The sequence below is a fragment of the Pseudoliparis swirei genome, chromosome 9 (genome assembly GCF_029220125.1).
Source record: "Pseudoliparis swirei isolate HS2019 ecotype Mariana Trench chromosome 9, NWPU_hadal_v1, whole genome shotgun sequence".
Lineage (NCBI taxonomy): Eukaryota > Metazoa > Chordata > Actinopteri > Perciformes > Liparidae > Pseudoliparis > Pseudoliparis swirei.
The window spans coordinates 22,409,356-22,430,855 of NC_079396.1; the positions used below are offsets into that span (position 1 = coordinate 22,409,356).

Below are 21,500 nucleotides of genomic sequence, written 5' to 3' on the forward strand. Positions count from 1 at the left end.
CTTCATTTCAAACATATTTTAATGTCTGTATAATGAGTTTATACAAGTCTTTGAGCAAGTAAGAAAATATACATATTGGTGCATTATTCTAGGTGTTCTATGGACTACTTTTAGAAGCATAAGAGACCATTTCCGTCCTCCGATGACGCCAGCTGGACGTCTTTCAGCTCCTCCGGTTGGTACGACGCGCTGAAATCAAATAATGTGATCGGAATTAATAAATATAGTGTTGAAAAAATAAGAATACGATGAAACATGTACGCAACTTAAACAATTGGTTACTTACGTGTACATTTAGGGAGGCCAGGTGACCATCGGCCATCCCGACCACAGCTGACCGCGCTCGGGCCGGTCTTCGTGAAGCCCGCGTCGCACTCGATGAATACGGTGTCCCGGTCTTTATACGTGGCGTGGCCTCCCGTCCAGTAGGCGTTGGCCACCTTTGGAGCCGCACATGTTATTTCTGTGAGGAAACAGTTGATAGTCGTATGAGATAAGATAAAGTCGGATAATACGAGCGGTTGCCATCAAGTGTCCGAGCACCTTTGCATGTCGGAGCGGGGCCGCTCCAGGTCCCGGCCGCCGTGCACCAAATGTCGCTTCGTCCAATCAGGGTTCCCACGGGACACTTGTAGCGGATCACGCTCCTGTACGCGTACGCCGCCTCCTCCTGATGTTCCGTCCTCTCGGCATTCGTCGCCGCTGGAGGCTCAGCACAGACCACGGCTGGAAGAGAAGCGGGAGTGTTTAGGCGGAGAGGGAGAGGAAGGAAACTCAGAAGGCCACGGAAAGAAATGAGAGATCGCCGCACCTTCGCAGGCGGGAACGCGGCCGTCCCAGCCTTTGCTCAAGCAGTTTCTGGTCGCCCGTCCAACGAGAAGATGCCTGATGGGAAGAAATTCAGAGAGTTTGAAATGGATCGTGCAAAATCTTTCAGTTGAAAAAAAAGATGACATTCCCATTTAAAATCAACATGGTATCAACATTCACCATGCTGCTAACACTCAGCGACCAGTTTTATGTGTAACGTTGCAGCAGTCCAATTTATGGTGTATGGCAGCGTTGGAAATACACGAGGTCAAAGGGCAAAACTGCCCCAAAGAAATATAATGTTGCCCCTGATATCAGTAGGAGGGGCAAAAAAAGCCCCCATAATTTAGATAATTTAATAAGGTTTTATTTGTGTTCTTTGTTGTGTGTGTCCTATCTATATTGCCTGTACTAGTTAGGTACACACAAAACAATCAATAAATATAATTTGTAATTATAAAAAACAAATAAGTTAGAATTGTTAATAGTTGTTTACAAAATGTAATAACAATAAATAACCAAAGAAATAAAAGTAGTATGATTGTCTGATTTATGTTTGTTTTTTGTTAAAAAATCTAAGAAAACACTTTGACGCTGTAGACTACTGCTGAATAGTCTTATTATTGCCATTTTTATGACAATTGCTCATATACTGTAAGCCTAAATAAGTATATATATTATTTTTTAACAAAGGTTAAAGGTTATTCCACAAGTTGCAAAAAGTGCCCCCAATTTCTTTTTAAATGCCCCTGGATTTCAGTCAGTGGGGGAAAAAATTGCCCCCAAAATAATATGTAAATGTCCTACCCTGGTGTATGGGCAAGAAAGAAAAAGCCCTAAAATAATGGTAGTAGGTTGAAAAAGTCCCATTATAGCATTTGTATACTACGCTGTAGTACAGCTCGTCAAAAAGTCCTAAAATCACCACAAGATAATGCATTGAAAAAAGTCATAAGTATGTCATTAAAAAAATCATTATAATGTGGACTTAAGAACTGAACGTTCACTCCTATTTCTATGATCGTTGCCCAGTGGCGCGTTCAAATGACCAGAGCAAATAGCCAAACGTGTGTTTAAGAGGCTCCTCACCCCTCGTTACAGACGGCCGTCGCAGTGTCTCCAAACTCCACTCCAGTGTAGGTGAACAGTCCATTTAAAATCTCTCCCGCTGAGCCACACAGCCTTCCTTTGGAGCCAGAAAAAAGGTCAAGTGTGTTTAAAAAAAACAGGTAATTTTGACGTCTCAGCAATAACTTTCAGCCGACTAATCAAATACTGTTCTTCGGTAATAAACACAAATTCACATTTTCGAAACACGCATGAAATTTAACGTGGAATTCAAAGAGTAAAGACGTTTAGATATTCAGCATGAATCCAACATTATTATTATTATTTTTTAAAGGACTGAGAAAGATGGTCAAAGCTCTCACGTTGGCATCTCAGCAGCATCGGGGTCCACTCGCCTTCGACACACCTGCGATACCTTCTGCCGCCGGAGGGAACGTATCCGAGGGCACACCTGTAATAGACTTTGTCCCCGGAGGTGAAAGAGGTCATCGCGGCGTACTTATCCATGAGGTTGGCGATGGAGTCGCGGGCGTCGACGGGCGCGCCGCATCCCGCTGATGAAGACGGAGGAAAGGGACGGTCTGGGTAAGCGCACGTTTTTTTTTAACCACCTCCTTTTTAAATAAACCACACCACCGGCCAACGCACTCTTTTTCTCGGGGGCCGGCTGGCATCGAGGGGGCCGAGGTTGCCACAGGCCACCGGGTCCACAAGCGATGTGCCGAGCTCCAGCCAGCTGGAAACCCCGTCGGCAGGTGAAGGTCACGCGGTCTCCCACGCGGTGAACAGAAACGTCTCCGGTGCCGTTCACCGAGTTGGCCACGGCAGGAGCGGAGCAGGTGTCCTCACCCTCTGAAGAAAGTCACATTGTTTGTTCTGGTGTCTGATAAAAGAAACACTTAAAAAAAAGGCATTTAAAGCCCTGGATAACAGATTACATCCAAAAACAAGACTTTATATATATGACTATATATGATATCACAATTTTTCAAGCTTTATGTTTAAATGAATTGAGAAGGTGAGTTTTCTGAAAATGTTCATACAAATGGGGCATTATATTATTAAATATGCACTAATTTGCATACATTCCAGAATAAAACCAGGGTTACACATTCTTGTTTCATTTGATTGACATTAGTTTTGCATTTATGGTGTATGACATATATCTAAAATCCCAACTGTAAAAAACATTTAACTGACATTGCCAATCACATTCTTGCCATGTTTTTAGGACAAAGTTATATAAAATCAGGATATGAATAACGTATGAACTAACCCCTCTGTAAAAACCTTTATAGTCAACTTAATATTGTCACGCCTGACGTCACAGGTAGCGAGGTCCAGGAGCTCAGGCGCAGAGAAACAGGCAGGGCTCAACGTGAATAACAAAAGGCGCTCTTTAATGAGGCAAAAGTTTCCAAAAAAACCCCAACAAGGTCCAAAAAAGGGCAGGCAGAGAATCAGGGTTCAGGGCAGGATCAGAAATACGCACGAAAGACAGGACGACGGAAAAAAAAACAATCCAGCAAAAGACAAGGGAAAGAGTGGCACGATATATAGGGGGGGAAACACAGGTGTACGAAATGAGACAGTAACGAGGGGAGAGTGGCTGAGGGCAGGTGCAGGGAATTAACCAATCAAGGAGACAAAGAAGACAGAGGAGACACAGAGTAAACACAGAACAGGACCTTACAAATATAAATTAAACTGAGAAGTTTGGCTATTAAAGTGTCGATTTCTGGCTCCGTTTAAAAAAAAGAAAAGGATCTCATTGAGAAATAAACCTGTAAAGATGTATATTGTAAAATGTCCCACTGAACATTTGAATTAATAGATATTACCACACAACTTGATTACTTACACTCCCTGTTTAAATATGCAGATGAGACGTAATCTAATGTTAACTTTTTGGTGAATTTAGGAGAAAACTACAGACAAAGGGATTAAATAAAAACACCTTAGTTGTGCGTCACATTCAGTGTGTGGTAATTATCAACGCAACACCGGCCACTTTAGATCACGTCTGAGGTGTGGCGCCCACAGCGCGAGCCGAGCAATTGATGACGCTCCGATGCTCACCCACACAAGACGGGAGTTCACCGGCCCAGCCGGCCTTCTTGCAGATCATGTAGTCGAGTCCTCTCAGCGTGTATCTGCCAACATGGAGATGGACACATCACAAATTCAGAGATTGTTCTCGTGGAGTTTCAAAGGATTTTCCTTTTGGGCTTCAGCTTACCCCTCATTGCATCTCGCGTACACTTTCTCCCCGAGGAATGAATTCCCTTTATACAGGAACTCCCCGTACGGTAGATCCCCGACATAGCCACATGACCTCTCTGTGGGAAAGGAGATTGTAAAGTAAGAGCCACAACAGGAAAACAAGGGAGAACCATGATTTGTCAGGGGGATTTTTTTTAAAACATGGCAGACGCCTTTATTTCACCATGTTGCCAAACAAGCCACAGCTGGAACGCCCGTGTGCCTCACTGGGCATCGTTTAACTTTTGGTGGACAGCATAAGTCGGGTATGTGGTAGTGCTCCTGAGGTTATTTCAACTCCATACAAAAGAGTCCCCCCCCCCCCCCCCTCCCTCCTCCGAGCACCGATCATAAATCACACAGGATTTCACATTGTTTAGTCTCATCCGTGGGATTAAAATAATGTACGCATTAGTTTGTGTTTGAGTCTACGAAGATGAGCTTTTATTTGTTTGCTCTTGTGTTGGATGATCGACGAAGAGAAGATACATCGTTTTTTAGACATCTCTCTTTGATAAAGATGCAGACGTCCCTTTTTTTCAACATTAAGAAAGTTCAGGACAAGTGAATCCCAGTAACACACACACCACAAAGCCAGTTAAAGACTATACATACAAAGTAAATGTTAGACAACATCAGGGATTTTTAAGACTATTTATAATAATATTATCCAATCGTTGAAAGTTTAAAAATAGCCAGACCATAACAGCTAAACAACAAAATAAGTGTTGGAAACGTTAGTCTGGAAGAGCTTTTAAAAAGACGTAATATTCCATTGGGTTCATTATTTGTGTAATATTTTAAAAGAAAATCTGAATTAAAAAGAAACTGCATAAATACAAATGGCATGAATGCATTCATTTGTGTGAGGTATTCAGACAATATCTCAATAGGAGTGTTGGAATGCAGGTTTCCCCCATGGCCACTAGGGGGCTACAGCCATCTGTCATTTCAATTTATTTTTTTAATCACTTAACGCTGAGAATATTTTACTGAAATTAAAAACACATAACAGTCTCTTTAGCAGCTTATTAGAACAGCTCGCGCATGCGTACTTACTCTGGCACTTCAGCGTCAGGCGGGTCCACGAGCCGCCGACACACTGCGCCACTCGGCTCCCTCTGTGCGGAGCGAAGTCCTCCGCGCAGTCGTGATACACCTTCTGCCCGCTGGAGAACTTCTGCACGCCGGTGTATTTCCTCAACAGTCGGATGTTCGGGTACTCCGGTGGCGCCGAACATTCATTTGATACTTGAGCTATTTAGTTTAGGATAATAAAAAAAAATTGATTAAAATATCAATAAATAAGAATCCCAATTTTTGTCGACATTTTTATTTTTAATTTGAATTTACCAGACGCGAAGGAGGCGAACGACAAAACCAGAAGGTTCCACCCGACCGTCCTCATGTTTCGTGGCGCGTGTGTATCCCTCCGTGACAGCAAATAGCTCCTCAGAGGCAGATCACCGTGAATCAAATGCAGCCAGTGGACGCAGATCACTCACTTTATAGAGGAGGGCTGTGACGCGGCTGATTGGAATAGCGACATTATGCCGCCTGTCAATAACTTTCCAACAAAACCAGTCATCTGGTGACCTGGACTGAACCAATTAAATGTAATCCTAAACAAGCACACGTGAACACGTGAAATAAAGTAATGCATCCAACATGAAGAAAAAAAACATATCTAAAATTGTTTTCTTCATTAGAGGGGAAAGAAAGTCTTAAAATATGTTTAGAGATTTTAAGGGAACACAACTCGCATCAGATGTCAAGCCCAGTGCACTTTTAATAATAAAAATAAGGAATATAAATACGATATCTGAATGCTAAGTTTACTATTTACTATGGTTTGTCTTAACCCAGTTTAATACATATAGGCTAAGTGAATTGTAGTGTATTAGGTGTTTCTTAATATTTTGTAAACCTATGTTAGATGTGATCATTTAGATTATAAATGATCACACAGTTGAATGAACACCTCTATATACACAAAAAATGAACTTGTCAAAAATATCGTAGCCTGTGACCCGATCCAGTTGCCATGTCAAGTTTTGATTTTCGCAGTCTTATTATTGCCATTTTTATGACAATTGCTCATATACTGTAAGCCTGAATAAGTATATTTATAATTTTTGAACAAAGGTTAAATGTTATTCCACAAGTTTCAAAAAGTGCCCCCAATTTCTTTATAAATGCCCCTGGATTTCAGTCAGTGGGGGGGGCAAAAATTGCCCCCTCTATAATATGTAAACTACCCTGATTGTCATCCAGCTCAATGTTTGTTGAGTCTTCTTCTCTCCTTTGTTTATTCACGTATGTGTGTGTGTTTTATCATGTGTTATGTAGTTCAGGTTTAAGAGACCTTGATCCATTTGTTTGTTTGTTTAATATCGGTAATCAGTGTGGACATTCTTGTATTATCTGAATCCACACATTCAAGGATCATTTCAGGCGTCAAAGCAACGTGCAGATTAAAACCTTTTGAAATACAAGCGATGGGTCACTGGTGACTCACCCCGCAGAATGGAAAAGTCAGGTCACGGTCGTTAAAGGCCTGTGACATCGTAAACACTCAGTCCAGTCACAACTCGTCGGCGTTTGTTACCTTCGCATTGAAAATGCAGAAGGTTATGTTTTGATCGCCGTGTATTTATTTATTTGTATGCGTGTAACTCGCATAACACAAAAAGTTTTAAACCGAATCGCATGAAATTTGGTGGGATGATTGGTTATTATCCGGGGACCATTTCATTAGATTTTGGGATCGATCGGGTCAAAGATCAAGGTCATGAAAAGGTCAACATCTTCTTTTTACCATAGCACGGTCAATTGTTATCCAATTGGCATGCAACTAATGCCAAAATGTTCATAATTCAATGCCCAATCTTGTGATATGCGAAGGTATGCGCTCTACCGAGTGCCTATTCTAGTTTCTCTGTTTTAAAACAGAACTCCGGTGTCACCTGAGCCGTACGTCAGAGTTGGATCAGTAAGACGATGTCAATCATGAGAGCAGTATGTGATCATTAAGAACCTAATGGGCATGAGAGTTGCATCATCGCTTTGGTCATTTACAAAAAAGAAGTATGTAATCACTGTCAACATATCGTTCAGTTGGATTTGGAAGATGTCTGAAGTCTACAGTGTTCCTTCTTTGAGCTCGGGCGGGGTCGTCTCTCCAGCTCTTTGGGGACAGGAAGTTTGGCAAACAGAAAGGCGACTCCCAGTGAGCTCACAAACACTTCCCCACCAAAATAAAAGACTTTCTTCAGGTCAAAATAAACAAGACGTCAATGTAAAAAAATTGCGATCAAATTCATTTTATTAACGTGAACTGTACAGTGTGCAGTGAAATTAAAGCTCATTTTTTTTTTTTTTTAAGACATTCGATCCGGTTGTCACAGCCTTGTAGTTCTTTTTAAATGAAGGCACTTTTTCCAAATATTGATTTATTGCTGATATCCTAATCAAAGTGAATGGATGTTATCCATGCGGTTACTATGAAAGTACTAATTAACAAACATGTGAAGTGTTGCATCAGGAGTACACGATTGATTTAGTTTGAGCTACAAAGAATTAAAATGCATATATGTGTTTGAAATATTTGCATCCGTTTTATGGAACCCAAATGTCCCCCCACACACACACACACACACTTTGACATTAACAAAGTGGACAGCTAAAAATACTAAAGTTGTTCTTTCAAGGCAAAACACAAATGAAGAACAGAATAATTGTCAGAGGAAATAAGCACAGTGGCCGCTGACATATTGTACAAGGCTCGACCGAACATTTCATCACTCGTTACAGCCCGTGTCTCTGCCTGCTTCAAGCATAATAAGCTTTAAATTACACTTCAAAATAAAACGAGCACCACACCTTGTCAGACCACCCCGAGAAAGGATGCACGTCATCTGGGAATGTTAAATAGGAAACTTAAAGAAAGAATCTGAGGAGAAACGAAGGCTGAACATGGCTTCCGCTAAACCTAAAAAGCTAGTAGCTTCCACAATCAACGTGTTCTACATCTAATAAGCATAATAGGACCGGAGACTACAGTGTGTGGAGTGTACAAGTGACGAGTGGACGGCTTTTCAGAGTTTCTACTTCATATAAATCTCTACATTTGTGTATATATATTATATATACACACATATATATAAAAATAAATATCTATATATGTATGAGCTGGATTGCAGCCTTGATATGAAGACTTTTGTGCAAAGGCATTGAGTTCATGTATGTACGCGCCCACACACACATAAACTACCCAACTGAAACCAAAGAGGTAACACATATATGCGTGCACGTAAACAGCGTTTAAGAATGTGCATTTTTACTGCTGGTCCTCAGAACTGGTGGCACATCCGTGTGGAGTAACGCCTGGGGTAGATGGCAAAAACAGAGAGGTGAGATATGTGAGATCACAGACGCTCCACGTGACACATGGCAGGAAGAGGCTGGAAATACCTCTTTCTGTGGTCCTCTAACTCCGAACACGGTCGCCTGTGTCCGCAGAGTCCTGGGGGACGGAAAATGAAAAAGGAGGAAAAAAAACGCCGTTAAGAGATACATCAACCCAGGAGAGGGCGGCGGCGGCGTTTGTTTTGACTGGCAGCGACTGAACTTGAGCTAATAAGTCACATCTGAGGTCGCCAGCTGGAGTGAAACGCTCCCTTTCTGCCCCTCTGAGGGGTCACACATCACATCCAAGACACTTTGTTTGTTCTAAACACCGTTATAGATTAAAACAAACTAACACGTATATAGATAATAATAAACTAATAATAGCCATGTCATAGAATTGAACACAACACTTTGCCCTTCCTCTCTAATCTAAACTCAAATGTTCACGACTATTCGTATTCTCCGACTACACCGACCTCGCTCTGTAGCATCTCCGCCCCTTCGGACACCTCGGAGAACTGCATGCTGGGAAAAGTAGGGGCCTGGGACATGCGAGCGTGTGGAGGGTTGCCCACGCTGTAAAGGCGAGGTCGTTTCAGCTGGTCTTGGCTGGACAGCGGCGTGAAGCTGTTCCGTCGGATGAACGCCGGCCGCACGGCATTCTGGTCGGTGAAGAGGAGACAAGGTGGGCGGGTCAACGCCTGCGGTGCTAATTAAACCTCTCCCGCCGAAGCTCTGAAGTCACGCTGTGACTGTTTGAGAACCACGGAGACAAACAGCCCGGAACATAAAGACCACTGTTATTTTGGTCGCAGCAGACAGAATATTTCTCTCCCCGTTTAACAAGAAGTTCCACAGTAAACGTGTTTATGTGTGAACACCCACTCCGTCTGGGACTCGACCATCAACACTCGACAGAATAAAACTCTGCAACCACGACGTAGATATGAAGCGGGTTGATGGGGAAATAAAAAAAAGGAAGAAAAGGCTCTGAATGTGCGATTAAACACAGATTCCTTTTCCCTAATAAACATCCAGTTCACTGCTGGGGGGGGCAGAGATGTCGAAAAGATACAAAAACATGTCAACAGCGTGAAGTATGCCTGCTTCACACACACAGAGGTATTTGTAAAGATCTTGTGATGAAAATGTGCACAAATACTTTAGTCGATGTTTCTAGAGCGAGCCCAGGGGGATTTGAGAAGGAAACCAAAATAAAACGTTAGCTGTTTTCTTTTTCTTGTTCGCAGGCTACACAGCACTCCTTCTATACACAACACTTTCCTGGCATCTTTCACCAGGACCTCTGAGGGGAAAAAAACTGGATATAGAACTCCTGGAAGTTGTGTAATTTTCATTTTGAACTATATAAATATAGCCGTGGTCATCTTCATCCAGTCATCCACACAAGATGACACGCAATAGAAACGTGCACTTTACTTCAGACCAACGTCAGTGTGTTTATGGCAGATAAAAAAAATTAAAAAAAGGTCCCAAGCTTACTAATGGTCTGTCCCTGTGAGTGTTGACGGCCTCGACCTTCAGGTCAAACATGTCCACTTTACAACCTGCAGGAGGGCGACAAGGAGAAACACACGTCACAACCCGACCGAGGAGGACGGGGAGCTGACCGGGGGAGTGACTTACCGTAAGCAACGGGGGTCAGTTTCAGGACAGTGTGCAGGGAACACTTCAGGTAGGGGAGATCATCTGAGCCACAAGGAAGAGAGAGAGTCAGCAGTCAGCCCGTGTGTCGTGGTTGGGGCGGTGCATGTCCCGCTCGGGGTGCAGTGGGATGAGCCGAGCTGCGCCCACGCTGCTTGGCTTCTGCAGTCAGACTGCGGTTGAGAGGCTGCAGCCACTTCCTCTGCTGACTGGCGAGATGGCCATGCCTAATTATGGATTTGAATTTGAGCAGCGTTTTCCCACTCTACACCACACGGTTTGTTATTTTTCCCCTTCGTGCTCATTTATGTTATTTATATACATCTGCTTTATTTTTATTTATTTTTAACTTTTTATTTTGCATTTTCCACAAACAGATTAGTCCTTGACATCGAGAAGAAAAAAATATATATATATATACAGGACTGTCTCAGAAAATTAGAATATTGTGATGAAGTTCTTTATTTTCTGTAATGCAATTAAAAAAACAAAAATGTCATGCATTCTGGATTCATTACAAATCAACTGAAATATTGCAAGCCTTTTATTCTTTTAATATTGCTGATTATGGCTTACAGCTTAAGAAAACTCAAATATCCTATCTCTAAATATTAGAATATCATGAAAAAGTATACTAGTAGGGTATTAAACAAATCACTTGAATTGTCTAATTAACTCGAAACACCTGCAAGGGTTTCCTGAGCCTTGACAAACACTCAGCTGTTATAAATCTTTTTTTTTACTTGGTCTGAGGAAATATTACAATTTTATGAGATAGGATTTTAGAGTTTTCTTAAGCTGTAAGCCATAATCAGCAATATTAAAAGAATAAAAGGCTTGCAATATTTCAGTTGATTTGTAATGAATCCAGAATGCATGACATTTGTTTTTTTAATTGCATTACAGAAAATAAAGAACTTTATCACAATATTCTAATTTTCTGAGACAGTCCTGTATACACTACCGTTCAAAAGTTTGGGGTCACTTAGAAATGTCTTTATTTTTCAAAGAAAAGCACTGTTTTTTCAATAAAGATAACATTAATCAAAAATACACACTATTCATTGTTAATGTGGTAAATGACTATTCTAGGTGGAAACGTCTGGTTTCTAATGAAATATCTCCATAGGTGTATAGAGGCCCATTTCCATCAACTATCACTCCAGTGTTCTAATGGTACATTGTGTTTGCTAATCACCTTAGAAGACTAATGTCTGATTAGAAAACCCTTGTGCAATTATGTTAGCACAGCTGAAAACAGTTATGCTGGTGATATAAGCTATACAACTGGCCTTCCTTTGAGCTTGAAGAACAAAATTAATACTTCAAATATTAATCATTATTTCTAACCTTGTCAATGTCTTGACTATATTTTCTATTCAATTTTCAATTCATTTGATAAATAAAAGTGAGTTTTCATGGAAGACACGAAATTGTCTGGATGACCCCAAACTTTAGAACGGTAGTGTATATATATATATATATATACAACAAAATAAAATCAGCACACATCCAAATCCATCCATATCCTCATACACACCCGCCCAACATTCCCACCATCCCATCCCACATGTTTATACATCTACCCTCAAAGAGTAGGACCCAATGAGGAGGGAGGGAAGGACCAAACAATCAAACTAAATACAACCAAATGATAAGCATTAAATACAAAATGAAATAACTAAAAGAAAAGTAAAAGACATTAATGTAAAAAAAATTACAATTAAAAATAAACAGACATTCATTTCATACCCAGTTTTTTCATAGACCTTTGTTTTGCAGTTGCACTCTATGTGTACAACCTCAACCCCTCTCAGTTATAACATCTACATCCAATATCGACTCTAGACATCTGCTTTATTTAATGCATCAATGCAACCCAAGAGACTGAGTCTGCTATCGAGAGCTCTCTGGACCGCAACCCTGTGACTTCACTGGTTTTGTTTTAAACAAAACTACAAAAATGTATGATCCAGTCAGATTTTCTGTCATTTTGTAAGGGAACAGCATTAGCTGCATTGTTAGCTTGAGGAATAATCATCATTAGGTGGGAGGCTCCCTTTTATACGATGGATCAAGCAGACTCATATTAAGAAACTGAGATTCACTTTAAGTGGATCACTTGAAAAGCAGATAAACTGGTATCCCTTTGGTGAATATGTATTTATTTGTGGCGTGCTTGTTCTTTTATTAAAACATAGGAACAGTTACTCTCAACACGGATAGTGTGCAATCGTCTTCTGTAATTCTTTTCTTTGTGTTTTTTGTTGTTTTTACACTTTAATTGGGAAAAAAATAATAAACAGTGCAAAAAAAAAACTGCCTGGACATCTGCAAAATTGGAAATCATAATTTCTGTTGGTAGTTTATGTATGACGTCATGATTCAGTGCCTGATGAATATCGTTAGTCTTGCTTGAATCATCTCTACACAACTTTCAGCAAGAGTCTGAATATAATAAAACGTCCATAAAAGTCTTGTGTAGCTGATGGTGTTGCTCATCAAGTTTGATTAACCTATAAAAACATCTATTTGTCATCTTTAATTGTCTGTGGTAAAAGTATTTTTGTTCGGGTAGAACCAAATGCTTTAGTCACATTTACATGAACTGCAATTTAAAAGTCATTTGGCCCCCTCTTGTGGTGACACACAGAATTACACCTGCTCAGACGATTCAATTCATTGTTTTTAAAATAATTCTGTTGTTTTCTTATTATCCTTCTGTCGAATTCGGCTGAAACATTTACAGCCACCGTCTATTCCTTATAACAACACACAGGTAAATGGCTGTTAGAGATCTAATTGCTGAGAAGGGGCCATGTTACCTGCACTCTTGTCCAGGAAGTAGGCGAGCAAACAGCGCATGACGGCCTGATGACAGATGACCAGCACGTTGCCCTGCCGCTCCAGCTCCATGATGACCGGCTCCAGCCGCTGAACCAGGTCCTGGTAGGACTAGAGCCAAAAAGGAACATCTAATCCAATTTGGTTTTGTTTTGACAAGATTTTTAGCGCCTTGCGGTCATGTAACGTCATAACAATCATAACATTCATAACAGTGACTATTCTGATCGTGGTTTTCACTTCCTTCATGGTTCTCTCCTCAACTGTACATGGCAACTATATTTTTAATCACATCTAGAAACCGAAATCTTTTCAGATGGAGGTCCCTGAAGCAAAACCTCATCAAATAGAGCTGAGACCTGGGTCACAAGCACAGGCGGAAAAAAGAGTTGAGAACCACTAAAGTAACCTCGTGAATGCGAGAACGACAACCGGAAACAACCTAAAGGTCAAACGCACAACAGACCCTCATCTGTCAGATTCAAGATGAATAGAAAAAGAGGAGGCGTGTACCTCTCCTCCCGGGTAGCGGTAGTGGTACTTGTCCTGGGTCCTCATGGCGAACTCCTCTGGGTACGTCTCCTCAATAGTTTCATAGGACAATTCTTCGCACACTCCCTGAAACGAAACACAAAGGAGGCGAATGAAACACACACCCTCCCGGGGGAACTCCAGGGACCTCAGGTACCCATCAGAGGACATACAGCATCGATTTCATTCAGGATCTTCCACTGCTCGTAGGGAACGCCCAGCTCCTCCGCCGTCTGGATGGTGCGTCGCAGCTGACTCGTCCAAACCTTCAGGTCCGCCAGATGGTGCTCGTGAACGAAACCCTTCAGCGCTGTGGAAAACTGCCGACGGGACATTTGAGAGAGACATGAATGCTGGACGGAGACCAGAAGTCACACAGTGGAGGAACGTGTTGCTTTGTGGCAGCAGGATTTCATTCTCTTCATCTTCCTGGTTCCATGCTATAAAAATAGTTTACAATGCGTTGCTTGAGTTTACTTTGCTGATTTTATAACTTTCAAAAGCTTCTCAAGTTGTCCTGGACATTATATCAAAAAGGACTAGCTTGACATTTTGGCACAAACGCTTATTATCTTATTTGTTATTTCAGAAGATTGACGCCCCCGTCATATCTGTCCATTAAATATGAAGATACAGCCAGCAGCTTTATCTCAACTTAGCTTAGCTTAGCACAATGACTGGAAACAGGTGGAAACTGCTAGCTAATTCTAACACACTATATTTCTCTTGTTTCGTACATAAGAAATAAAAAGTCAAAAAAGAAGCGCCAGAGTTTCCGTTTCCCCGTTTCCAGTCTTTACTAATCAAAGATGCTGCTTCATATTTAACCCTCCTGTTGCCTTAGGGTCAATTTGACCCCATTCAATGTTTAACCCTCCTGTTCCCTTTATATTTACTGACATATTTTACCCTCGGGGTCAATTTGACCCCAGCAATTAAAACCTCCAGAAAATTATTAGAATTAATATTGTTTTCCAAGTTTAAGTGTGAGGTACTTTATGTTTGTTTGTTGACTACCTAAATAGCCCTTTAAATATATTAAAAAGTTGATATTTCTTATATGTTTGACACAGTGAAAAACAGCCTGGGGTCAAATTGACCCGAAAGAACACCGACATTAAACATTGAATGGGGTCAAATTGACCCTAAAGGTAACAGGAGGGTTAAAGAATACACACATGAGGAGAGTCAAACGCCTCCTCTAAGACTTCTGGAGCTGCTGCTTTCTTCATTCAGCGAGTCTCGTGGTAAGAGCACCCGTCTCTCTCTCACCTGTCTCCCTCTCTCGGACAGCTCCGAGTCTCCCCCGATGCGCCCCTCCACATTGTGATGGCTCTCTCCGTGCCGACACAGGTAGATGGAGTGGGAGTGCACGTGGATGTTCATGAGGTAGTACACTATTTTACTTTGGATGTAGTCCTGCACCTTGTTGACCAGGAAACGGCGGCCGACATTGATGACCTGGATGAAGGAGAGGTTCCTGAGAGGAAACGAGGACAACAGAAAGAGAGTCAAGAGAAAGGGTACCTTGTTCTTTTGGTGTCGTCTAAATGAATATATTTAATCTATCACACAGACAATGACGAGGTTCAAGACTATCAGCAAGTATTCTTCTGCTCCGCAAACAAAGATCAAGCATGCGGGCCTATTTTAAGTTTTGAATACACGTCGCATAAAAATATTCTCAGTTATTTTTAGAAAGAAATCCAACAAATGTGTGGTGTCCCCGAAGATCGTGAGCTAACACACATTTGGTAGTTGTTAATAATTTGTGTTAGCTCATGACGTTCAAGAAAAGCACACATTTGTTAGATTTCTTTCTAAAAAATAACTGAGAATATTTTTATTCTATGTGTATTTAAAATTAATAAAGTAAGCCAACTTAATATAGTACTTTAGGATTCATCGTAAAGCAGCTCCTCAAATTAAAACCTATTAAATAATAAACAATAACCAACAAGATTATAAATTGGCCCGTTTCTTATCTGTTCCTATCCACAAAAAGCCAAATAATCTACAAGGCCGACACAAGGAAATGATTGAGGACAGTTAACCCCCAAAAGACTTCTAGTGTCGAGAAGTATGAAACAATGTCGAGGCCAAAAAGAAAAAGACGTAGAACTTGAAGCTCTCTCAACAAAAGGACTTCTTACTTGTCGTGTTCGTCCGGATCCAGCGGTTTGTAGGTGACTTTATAACATTCTATTCGCTTCAGGAAATCCTCCATGACACTTTCTCTGTCCCTCTCGGGGTAATCGGGGCTGGACACCTTCACGTCCTGTGTGAGAGAGAGAGAGAGAGAGAGAGAGAGAGAGAGAGAGACATTTGTAGAGATGATTCATAATGACGTCCAACAAGGACAACACTGGGCTTGTATTTATTTTATTTTTTTTAAACATAATTTACCAGGATATTCGTCGCGATGACTTCGGGATCGTCACATAACGATTCAACGAAAAACACCTAAACAGAAAGCGCTAATCATTACAAATTCAGAGTACATATAATGACCTTTAATGATTGAAATCATGAATGTAACTCGGACCTTGTATGAATTATCCTGAGCAAAGTTAAGGATGAGTTCCCTCCTCTCTCTGGTGGTGTTGGTGGCATCAAAAACCTGACGGCCGACACAGGATATTCAGAACAAACCGATCAAAAATTCACATCCATTAGCAATACCGTTCATCGTTGTGTGCCCTTACAGCGATTTGGCCTCCCTCCTCTTCCAGATAGGCCTTGACATCCTCGAGCGCCACCAGAGCACACTGTCTGTGGAAATACAATCAGTGTATTGATCAGAAAGTCAACGAAGCTCTTAAATGCATCTAAAAATACATATAATGTGCTGAAATAATAATTGACCTGTTTGTTAAACAAACCCTCTGCAGCCAAAAAAAAAATGCATTTACATGACAAAGAAACCAGGTGCTCCTATTGGGCGCCGCAATCACGACCCTGCAACACGTGCAGAGGGGCGAGCGTGTGGGGAGGAGTCAATCGACGACAATGTCTCACTCACTTTCTGATTTCCATCGCTTCTTTGTTGTCATGTCTGAAGAAGTCGTAGGACTTGTACGCCTGCACCGCTTCCCGCCTGTACACTCCCAGGTTAAATACTGCGGAGGGAGCCGAGAGAGAGAAAAGAGTCAGAAAAAAAAAACCCGTTCTCCCGCATTCCACTTTGGTGAAAACATGATCTCAGAACTCCAAACAGAGCCAGCTGAAAGCGGGTGGTGACGTATAGTACACTCTAAATGAACAAAGCATTGCCTTAACCCTTGTGTTGCCTTCGGGTCAATTTGACCCGATTCAATGTTTAATGTCGGTGTTCTTTCGGGAGTCTACAAACAAACATAAAGTGCCTCACACTTAAACTTGGAAAACAATATTAATTCTAATAATTTTCTGGAGATTTTAATAGCTGGGGTCATATTGACCTCAAGGGTAAAATATGTTCGTAAATATAAAGGTAACATGAGGGTTAAATATTGAATCGGGTCAAATTGACCCGAAGGCAACACAAGGGTTAAGCGTGGCATTTTTTAAAATTCGGTATCCTCATTTTAGACGGAAAAGGTCATCCTGTTCACACGTTAGGACACAAACCCCAAAACACCGTGAACAACTTCAGGGCAGTTTGTAAAAGACCTTTAAAAAAAAAAAAAGAATAATAAGGTATAGTCCAGGTTAGATAACGAGAGAATGCCGTCTTCATAGAAGAGAAACGCCTCATGGCGCCACGCCTGCACTATCCCTTCCTCTGGTGTTTCACAGAACTCAGCATCTAATTACCTTCGCATAGAAAATGCAGAAGGTTATGTTTTGATCGGCGTGTATTTATTTATTTGTATGCGTGTTACTCGCATAACTCAAAAAGTATTAAACCGAATCGCATGAAATTTGGTGGGATGATTGGTTATTATCCGGGGACCATTTGATTAGATTTTGGGATCGATGGGGTCAAAGGTCAAGGTCGTGAAAAGGTCAAAATCTTCTTTTTACCATAGCGCGGTCAATTTTTATCCAATTGGCATGCAACTCATGCCAAAATGTTCATGCAAAGGTATGCGCTCTACCGAGTGCCCGTTCTAGTTTGAAGTGTTTTTGTTGTTGTTGTTGTTATTGTTTTTTTAGGACCGATACATGACAACCTTTATAAAACTAAAACATGCATTGCTTCCGTACAGACCCTTAGTTGGCACTCCAATCCAGTTGAGGTAGCGCGTCAGCTTCTTGGACATGTAGGTTTTTCCTCTAGCGGGTAACCCAATCATCACGATCACAGTTGGAGAATTGGTCATGTAGGAGGCCCAAGCTGCAACACACACACACACACATACAATATTAGTTATTAAGCATTCACAGGTATTTTATTATCCATATCCACTTCTCAAACTGTTAATTGTCCTTCTTCCTTTCAACTTGCCCCTGAAATGTCTTGTTTCTAACAATAATAGGGCCGATATGCATATTGTACACACATGGTAGAGTGTACGCTGACAGCCAGCAGAGGGAAGGTTGTCCAATGTCACCCCTGCCCTGTTCAACTAGCCGCCTAGTTAAACATTTCCGTCATACAAACGTCGTCTCCTGACTGCTGGTTAATGTTTCTCAAAGTCCAGCTGCTTAGCAACCGAGTTTAGTAATCCAGTGGAGCCTCGTTGACTGGGACCCGAAGTGGAAAATACTTCTCACAGATTCCGTTTTCTTTCGGTGTCCTCAGCTCAGGGAAAACCGATCTATCGAAACAAAGATGTGGCGAAACAAGACTTGCCCCGTAGCGATTGTACGGCCGGATGTCTCCATGTGTGGACCAAGCAGGAGAGGTTTCTGGATTCAACTTATTTGTAGATGGAAACATTTCCCTGGTTAAAGATACCTCAAAGTCTGAAGTTAAAAAGAAGCCAAACTGAGTGACATTTTTACCAGCTGAATCTGAATGTTCACTTCCCTCTTTGCAGTGTTTACTACGCCTCAAAAAGGAACAGTATGTGTCGCAGTAGCTGACTTCACATAATCACTCACACTGTATACACAGCAATAACGAAAAACGGCGCGTTGGGAGTTGACATTCAACAATCAGTGGCTGCTGACACCTTATCCCTTCTCTTTACTCGTGGCCAACAGAGCAGGAAATGTGATTAAAAGTTCACAATGTGCCGCTGGAAGTACATTATATTGAATGATGTCACAGATACGTGCGGCGCACAGTTGCGTAGTTAATACAGAACAGGCCTCGGGTAACGCGTCGACATTTCACACACAGAGGAAAAGCAGAGCACTCACAGCACTTCTTGGCGGTGGCTCTGAGGTCCGTCCTTTTGGCCTCCGCCGAGTCGGCGGCGGCGGCAGGAGCCGCGGTTCTCTGCGGCTTGCCAGCCATCATCGGTCCGATCCCGTTTCCCGCTGTCCTGTCTCGGCTGGTCCGGGGACGGCGAGCTCTGTTCGCTGTTAAGATGAGGTCAGCATCTCTCTGTTGAGGATAGGACTTTGCTGTGTCACATCAACAACAACAAAAAGCTGCCCGACGACACAAGAAATACCATTCGACTTTCGTGTTTCAGTGTAAGGGGATAATAGTGGCATATGTTAAAGGATGATGAAGACGTACAGTGGATGGATAATCTTTTATTTTTATATTAAATAAAATAACATTTATTTGATATAGCCCAATAACACAAATTAGAAATGTTCCTCTCAGGGCTTTACAATCTGTACACATACGACATCCCTGTCCCAGGACCTCACATCAGTTCAGGAAAAACTCCTAAAGTTGACCTATAAGGTTCACTCTAGCACTGTCTTATGTCAAATAATTAGCTGGGGAGCACTGCTTGCTCTCTGGTTTAAAATTTTCATTCACGACTTGTTAGTTTTGTAAAACTATGTAAAAAAAGAAATTTAAAAAAGAAATCAGAAAATAGTGGGAACAATCAAGCTGATATGTTCAAATATTAGTTTTGTTTGAAACCACAGCCCAAAAGCCACATATGCAGTTAAACATCGTAGGAGACAATGGAGAAGGTCGAGCCAGTGAATTATTGACAATATCTAAAAAAAAGTTGGCATTGCATTTTTTTAATGACCTTATGATGTTAGTTGTCACCCTTAAACTCTGATAGTATCAGAAGTATGTGTCCACGCTAGGGAAGTATACTGTAGTGAATTGAAGGTATACGTACATCCTGTCACATACAGTAGAGCTGCCTCAACACTGTCCTGACGTTCACGTCAAGTTCATCACTTCTGCTTTTTACGTACGTGTTCTGTAAAAAGACTCAAACAGAAACTGTGCCGCGAAACGTGGACAAAACGTGTAAATGTTCAAACTTACCACAAACGAGCTATCGAGTAATATGTTTCTTATTTTCCTCGTTGCAATGCTGCCTTCAGTCGGCTTCCACCTTCACAGGACGACTCCTTCTTCTTCTTCTCGGATGTTTTAGGCTCCTCCTGCCCGGCGTCTACCGGAAGTTCAGCGATGTCAAACGCGCTGTCATCCAAGCGACTTCCGGTTGTGCTTTCCAAAATATTAATATAATAATATTCTGGATATTTGGAATAAGAACAATTAATTTAGCATATTAAATTAGTATATAGTTAAATGAAAAAATGTTCAACACATTTTAATCTGTGGCTGTAGATTCCTCCCTTTTTCATTTTTGTACATACAGGTAAATCAATTAATTGACTCCATTAAAAGTTAATGTTTAGTGGTAAGCATTGCTGCAAAGGTATCACAGGTTAAAGTAGTCTCTACATAAAGTGGCACCATTCAGAGTGTTATTATTATTAGTAATAATAATAATAATAATGATCATAATATCATTATTGTCAATATTTTTGGTTTGGATTAATATTTCTGATGCATTAATGCAAATGCAAAATTTTGCTGACAGCTGTCAGATAGTGGAGTAAACAATATTTAAAAAATGTGAAGAAGAGACAGTACAACGTAGCATAACATGTGAGAATAATATGAATAGTACTTGACTAATTGTATTCCTGTCGATATGTTTACACGTTTGCAGTAGTATTTGCGGGAGAAATCTCACAACCATCTCAGATTGACTTTGATTGGATATTAATCTAAAAGCTACAGAAAAAAATGACATTGTCCAGTTATAATGTTGTGACACAAAAGGTCCCATAATCATAACAGATTTAAATTCTTTGGAAACTCCCAAATACAGAGATAACGTTTTTGGACACAACTGATTAAGTCTATAATGTTGTATTATGTAAACATAGTCCTTGAAGATGATTGATCAGATTTCTTCGCTTTTATTTTTGAAGACAGTCTTGTTTTGATCACCTTCAGCTGACTTGATGCACCTGCTCAAGAGTCCTTACTGTGCATGCATCATTAAGGCCTGCAGGTGGCGCTGTGGTCAGCAACAGAGCCATTGAATCCTCACCAGGAGGTAATCCTCACTTGTACTTTAAAATCTCACTTAATTGAAACTAAGATATCTAGACCTACATCCCCCCAAAAAACCTAAAAGTGTGGACGACAGTGTCTACATACTTTTGGTCACATAGTGCATATACTGTATATATCTATGTATTTATTTCGCTGTCATTACTAGAAAGAGTATAACGTGTACGATCACTCACTAAGGTGGAGCAAATGTAAGGTTTTTTTCTGTTTTATTGTAAGTTATAAAACAATGACAACGGCTGAGCACGGCTTTGGGATCCTAAAGAGGTTTTCTGGACCCAAGAACAATTAATAAAATGAGGGTCATTTGTTTGAACTTAATGTTGTATGTTTTTACAATGACAATAAACATCCTTACCTTACCTTACCTTGAATATATGTAAGAGGAAAAAACATACATGCGTTCCCAAATTAAGTGGCATTTTTCTTCAATTGTACAGATTATTTCATACAGAAAATCTTCCAC

At 40.9% G+C, this 21,500-nt stretch overlaps 2 protein-coding genes across 9 annotated transcripts; both read right to left on the bottom strand.

Annotated features, from left to right (window-relative positions):
- Nucleotide 1: 1 nt before the first annotated feature.
- On the bottom strand, nucleotides 2-5,613 carry LOC130199562 (complement receptor type 1-like). Its single transcript, XM_056423182.1, has 11 exons — nucleotides 5,494-5,613; nucleotides 5,200-5,397; nucleotides 4,118-4,217; nucleotides 3,958-4,031; nucleotides 2,527-2,730; nucleotides 2,241-2,432; nucleotides 1,900-1,996; nucleotides 812-885; nucleotides 544-726; nucleotides 287-463; nucleotides 2-189 (listed from the first exon to the last, which is right to left on the bottom strand). The coding sequence occupies exons 1-11, from the start codon at nucleotides 5,546-5,548 to the stop codon at nucleotides 164-166; spliced, it is 1,380 nt and encodes a 459-aa protein (XP_056279157.1). The 5' UTR covers nucleotides 5,549-5,613; the 3' UTR covers nucleotides 2-163.
- A 1,834-nt stretch (nucleotides 5,614-7,447) lies between these two features.
- Nucleotides 7,448-20,011, bottom strand: LOC130199582 (6-phosphofructo-2-kinase/fructose-2,6-bisphosphatase 2-like). Of its 8 annotated transcripts, none has more exons than XM_056423221.1 (17): nucleotides 19,928-20,011; nucleotides 18,880-19,066; nucleotides 17,783-17,908; nucleotides 16,613-16,709; nucleotides 16,296-16,362; nucleotides 16,136-16,210; nucleotides 15,997-16,053; nucleotides 15,744-15,868; nucleotides 14,863-15,070; nucleotides 13,764-13,910; nucleotides 13,573-13,677; nucleotides 13,041-13,170; nucleotides 10,198-10,260; nucleotides 10,054-10,118; nucleotides 9,027-9,212; nucleotides 8,614-8,665; nucleotides 7,448-8,526 (listed from the first exon to the last, which is right to left on the bottom strand). In XM_056423221.1, exons 2-16 carry the CDS (start codon nucleotides 18,977-18,979, stop codon nucleotides 8,630-8,632), a joined length of 1,587 nt encoding a protein of 528 aa, XP_056279196.1. In that variant the 5' UTR covers nucleotides 18,980-19,066; nucleotides 19,928-20,011; the 3' UTR covers nucleotides 7,448-8,526; nucleotides 8,614-8,629. The 8 variants fall into 8 exon arrangements, 5 of the variants coding, with proteins under 5 accessions (XP_056279196.1, XP_056279197.1, XP_056279201.1 ...); XM_056423222.1 differs by lacking the exon at nucleotides 19,928-20,011 and adding an exon at nucleotides 19,776-19,907; XM_056423226.1 differs by lacking the exon at nucleotides 10,054-10,118.
- Between the last annotated feature and the right edge of the window lie 1,489 nt (nucleotides 20,012-21,500).

Excerpts from the sequence above, each read along its gene's own strand:
- LOC130199562 (XM_056423182.1), bottom strand. The coding sequence starts at position 5,548 with ATGAGGACGGTCGGGTGGAACCTTCTGGTTTTGTCGTTCGCCTCCTTC. Across the intron at positions 2,731-3,957 it reads TGAACTCCCGTCTTGTGTGG|AGGGTGAGGACACCTGCTCC; the intron begins GTGAGCATCGGA and ends GACTTTCTTCAG. Across the intron at positions 727-811 it reads CCGCGTTCCCGCCTGCGAAG|CCGTGGTCTGTGCTGAGCCT; the intron begins GTGCGGCGATCT and ends CTTCTCTTCCAG.
- LOC130199582 (XM_056423221.1), bottom strand. The coding sequence starts at position 18,979 with ATGATGGCTGGCAAGCCGCAGAGAACCGCGGCTCCTGCCGCCGCCGCC. Across the intron at positions 13,678-13,763 it reads TCCTGAATGAAATCGATGCT|GGAGTGTGCGAAGAATTGTC; the intron begins GTATGTCCTCTG and ends GTTTCGTTTCAG. Across the intron at positions 10,261-13,040 it reads CTTCCTGGACAAGAGTGCAG|ATGATCTCCCCTACCTGAAG; the intron begins GTAACATGGCCC and ends CTTGTGGCTCAG.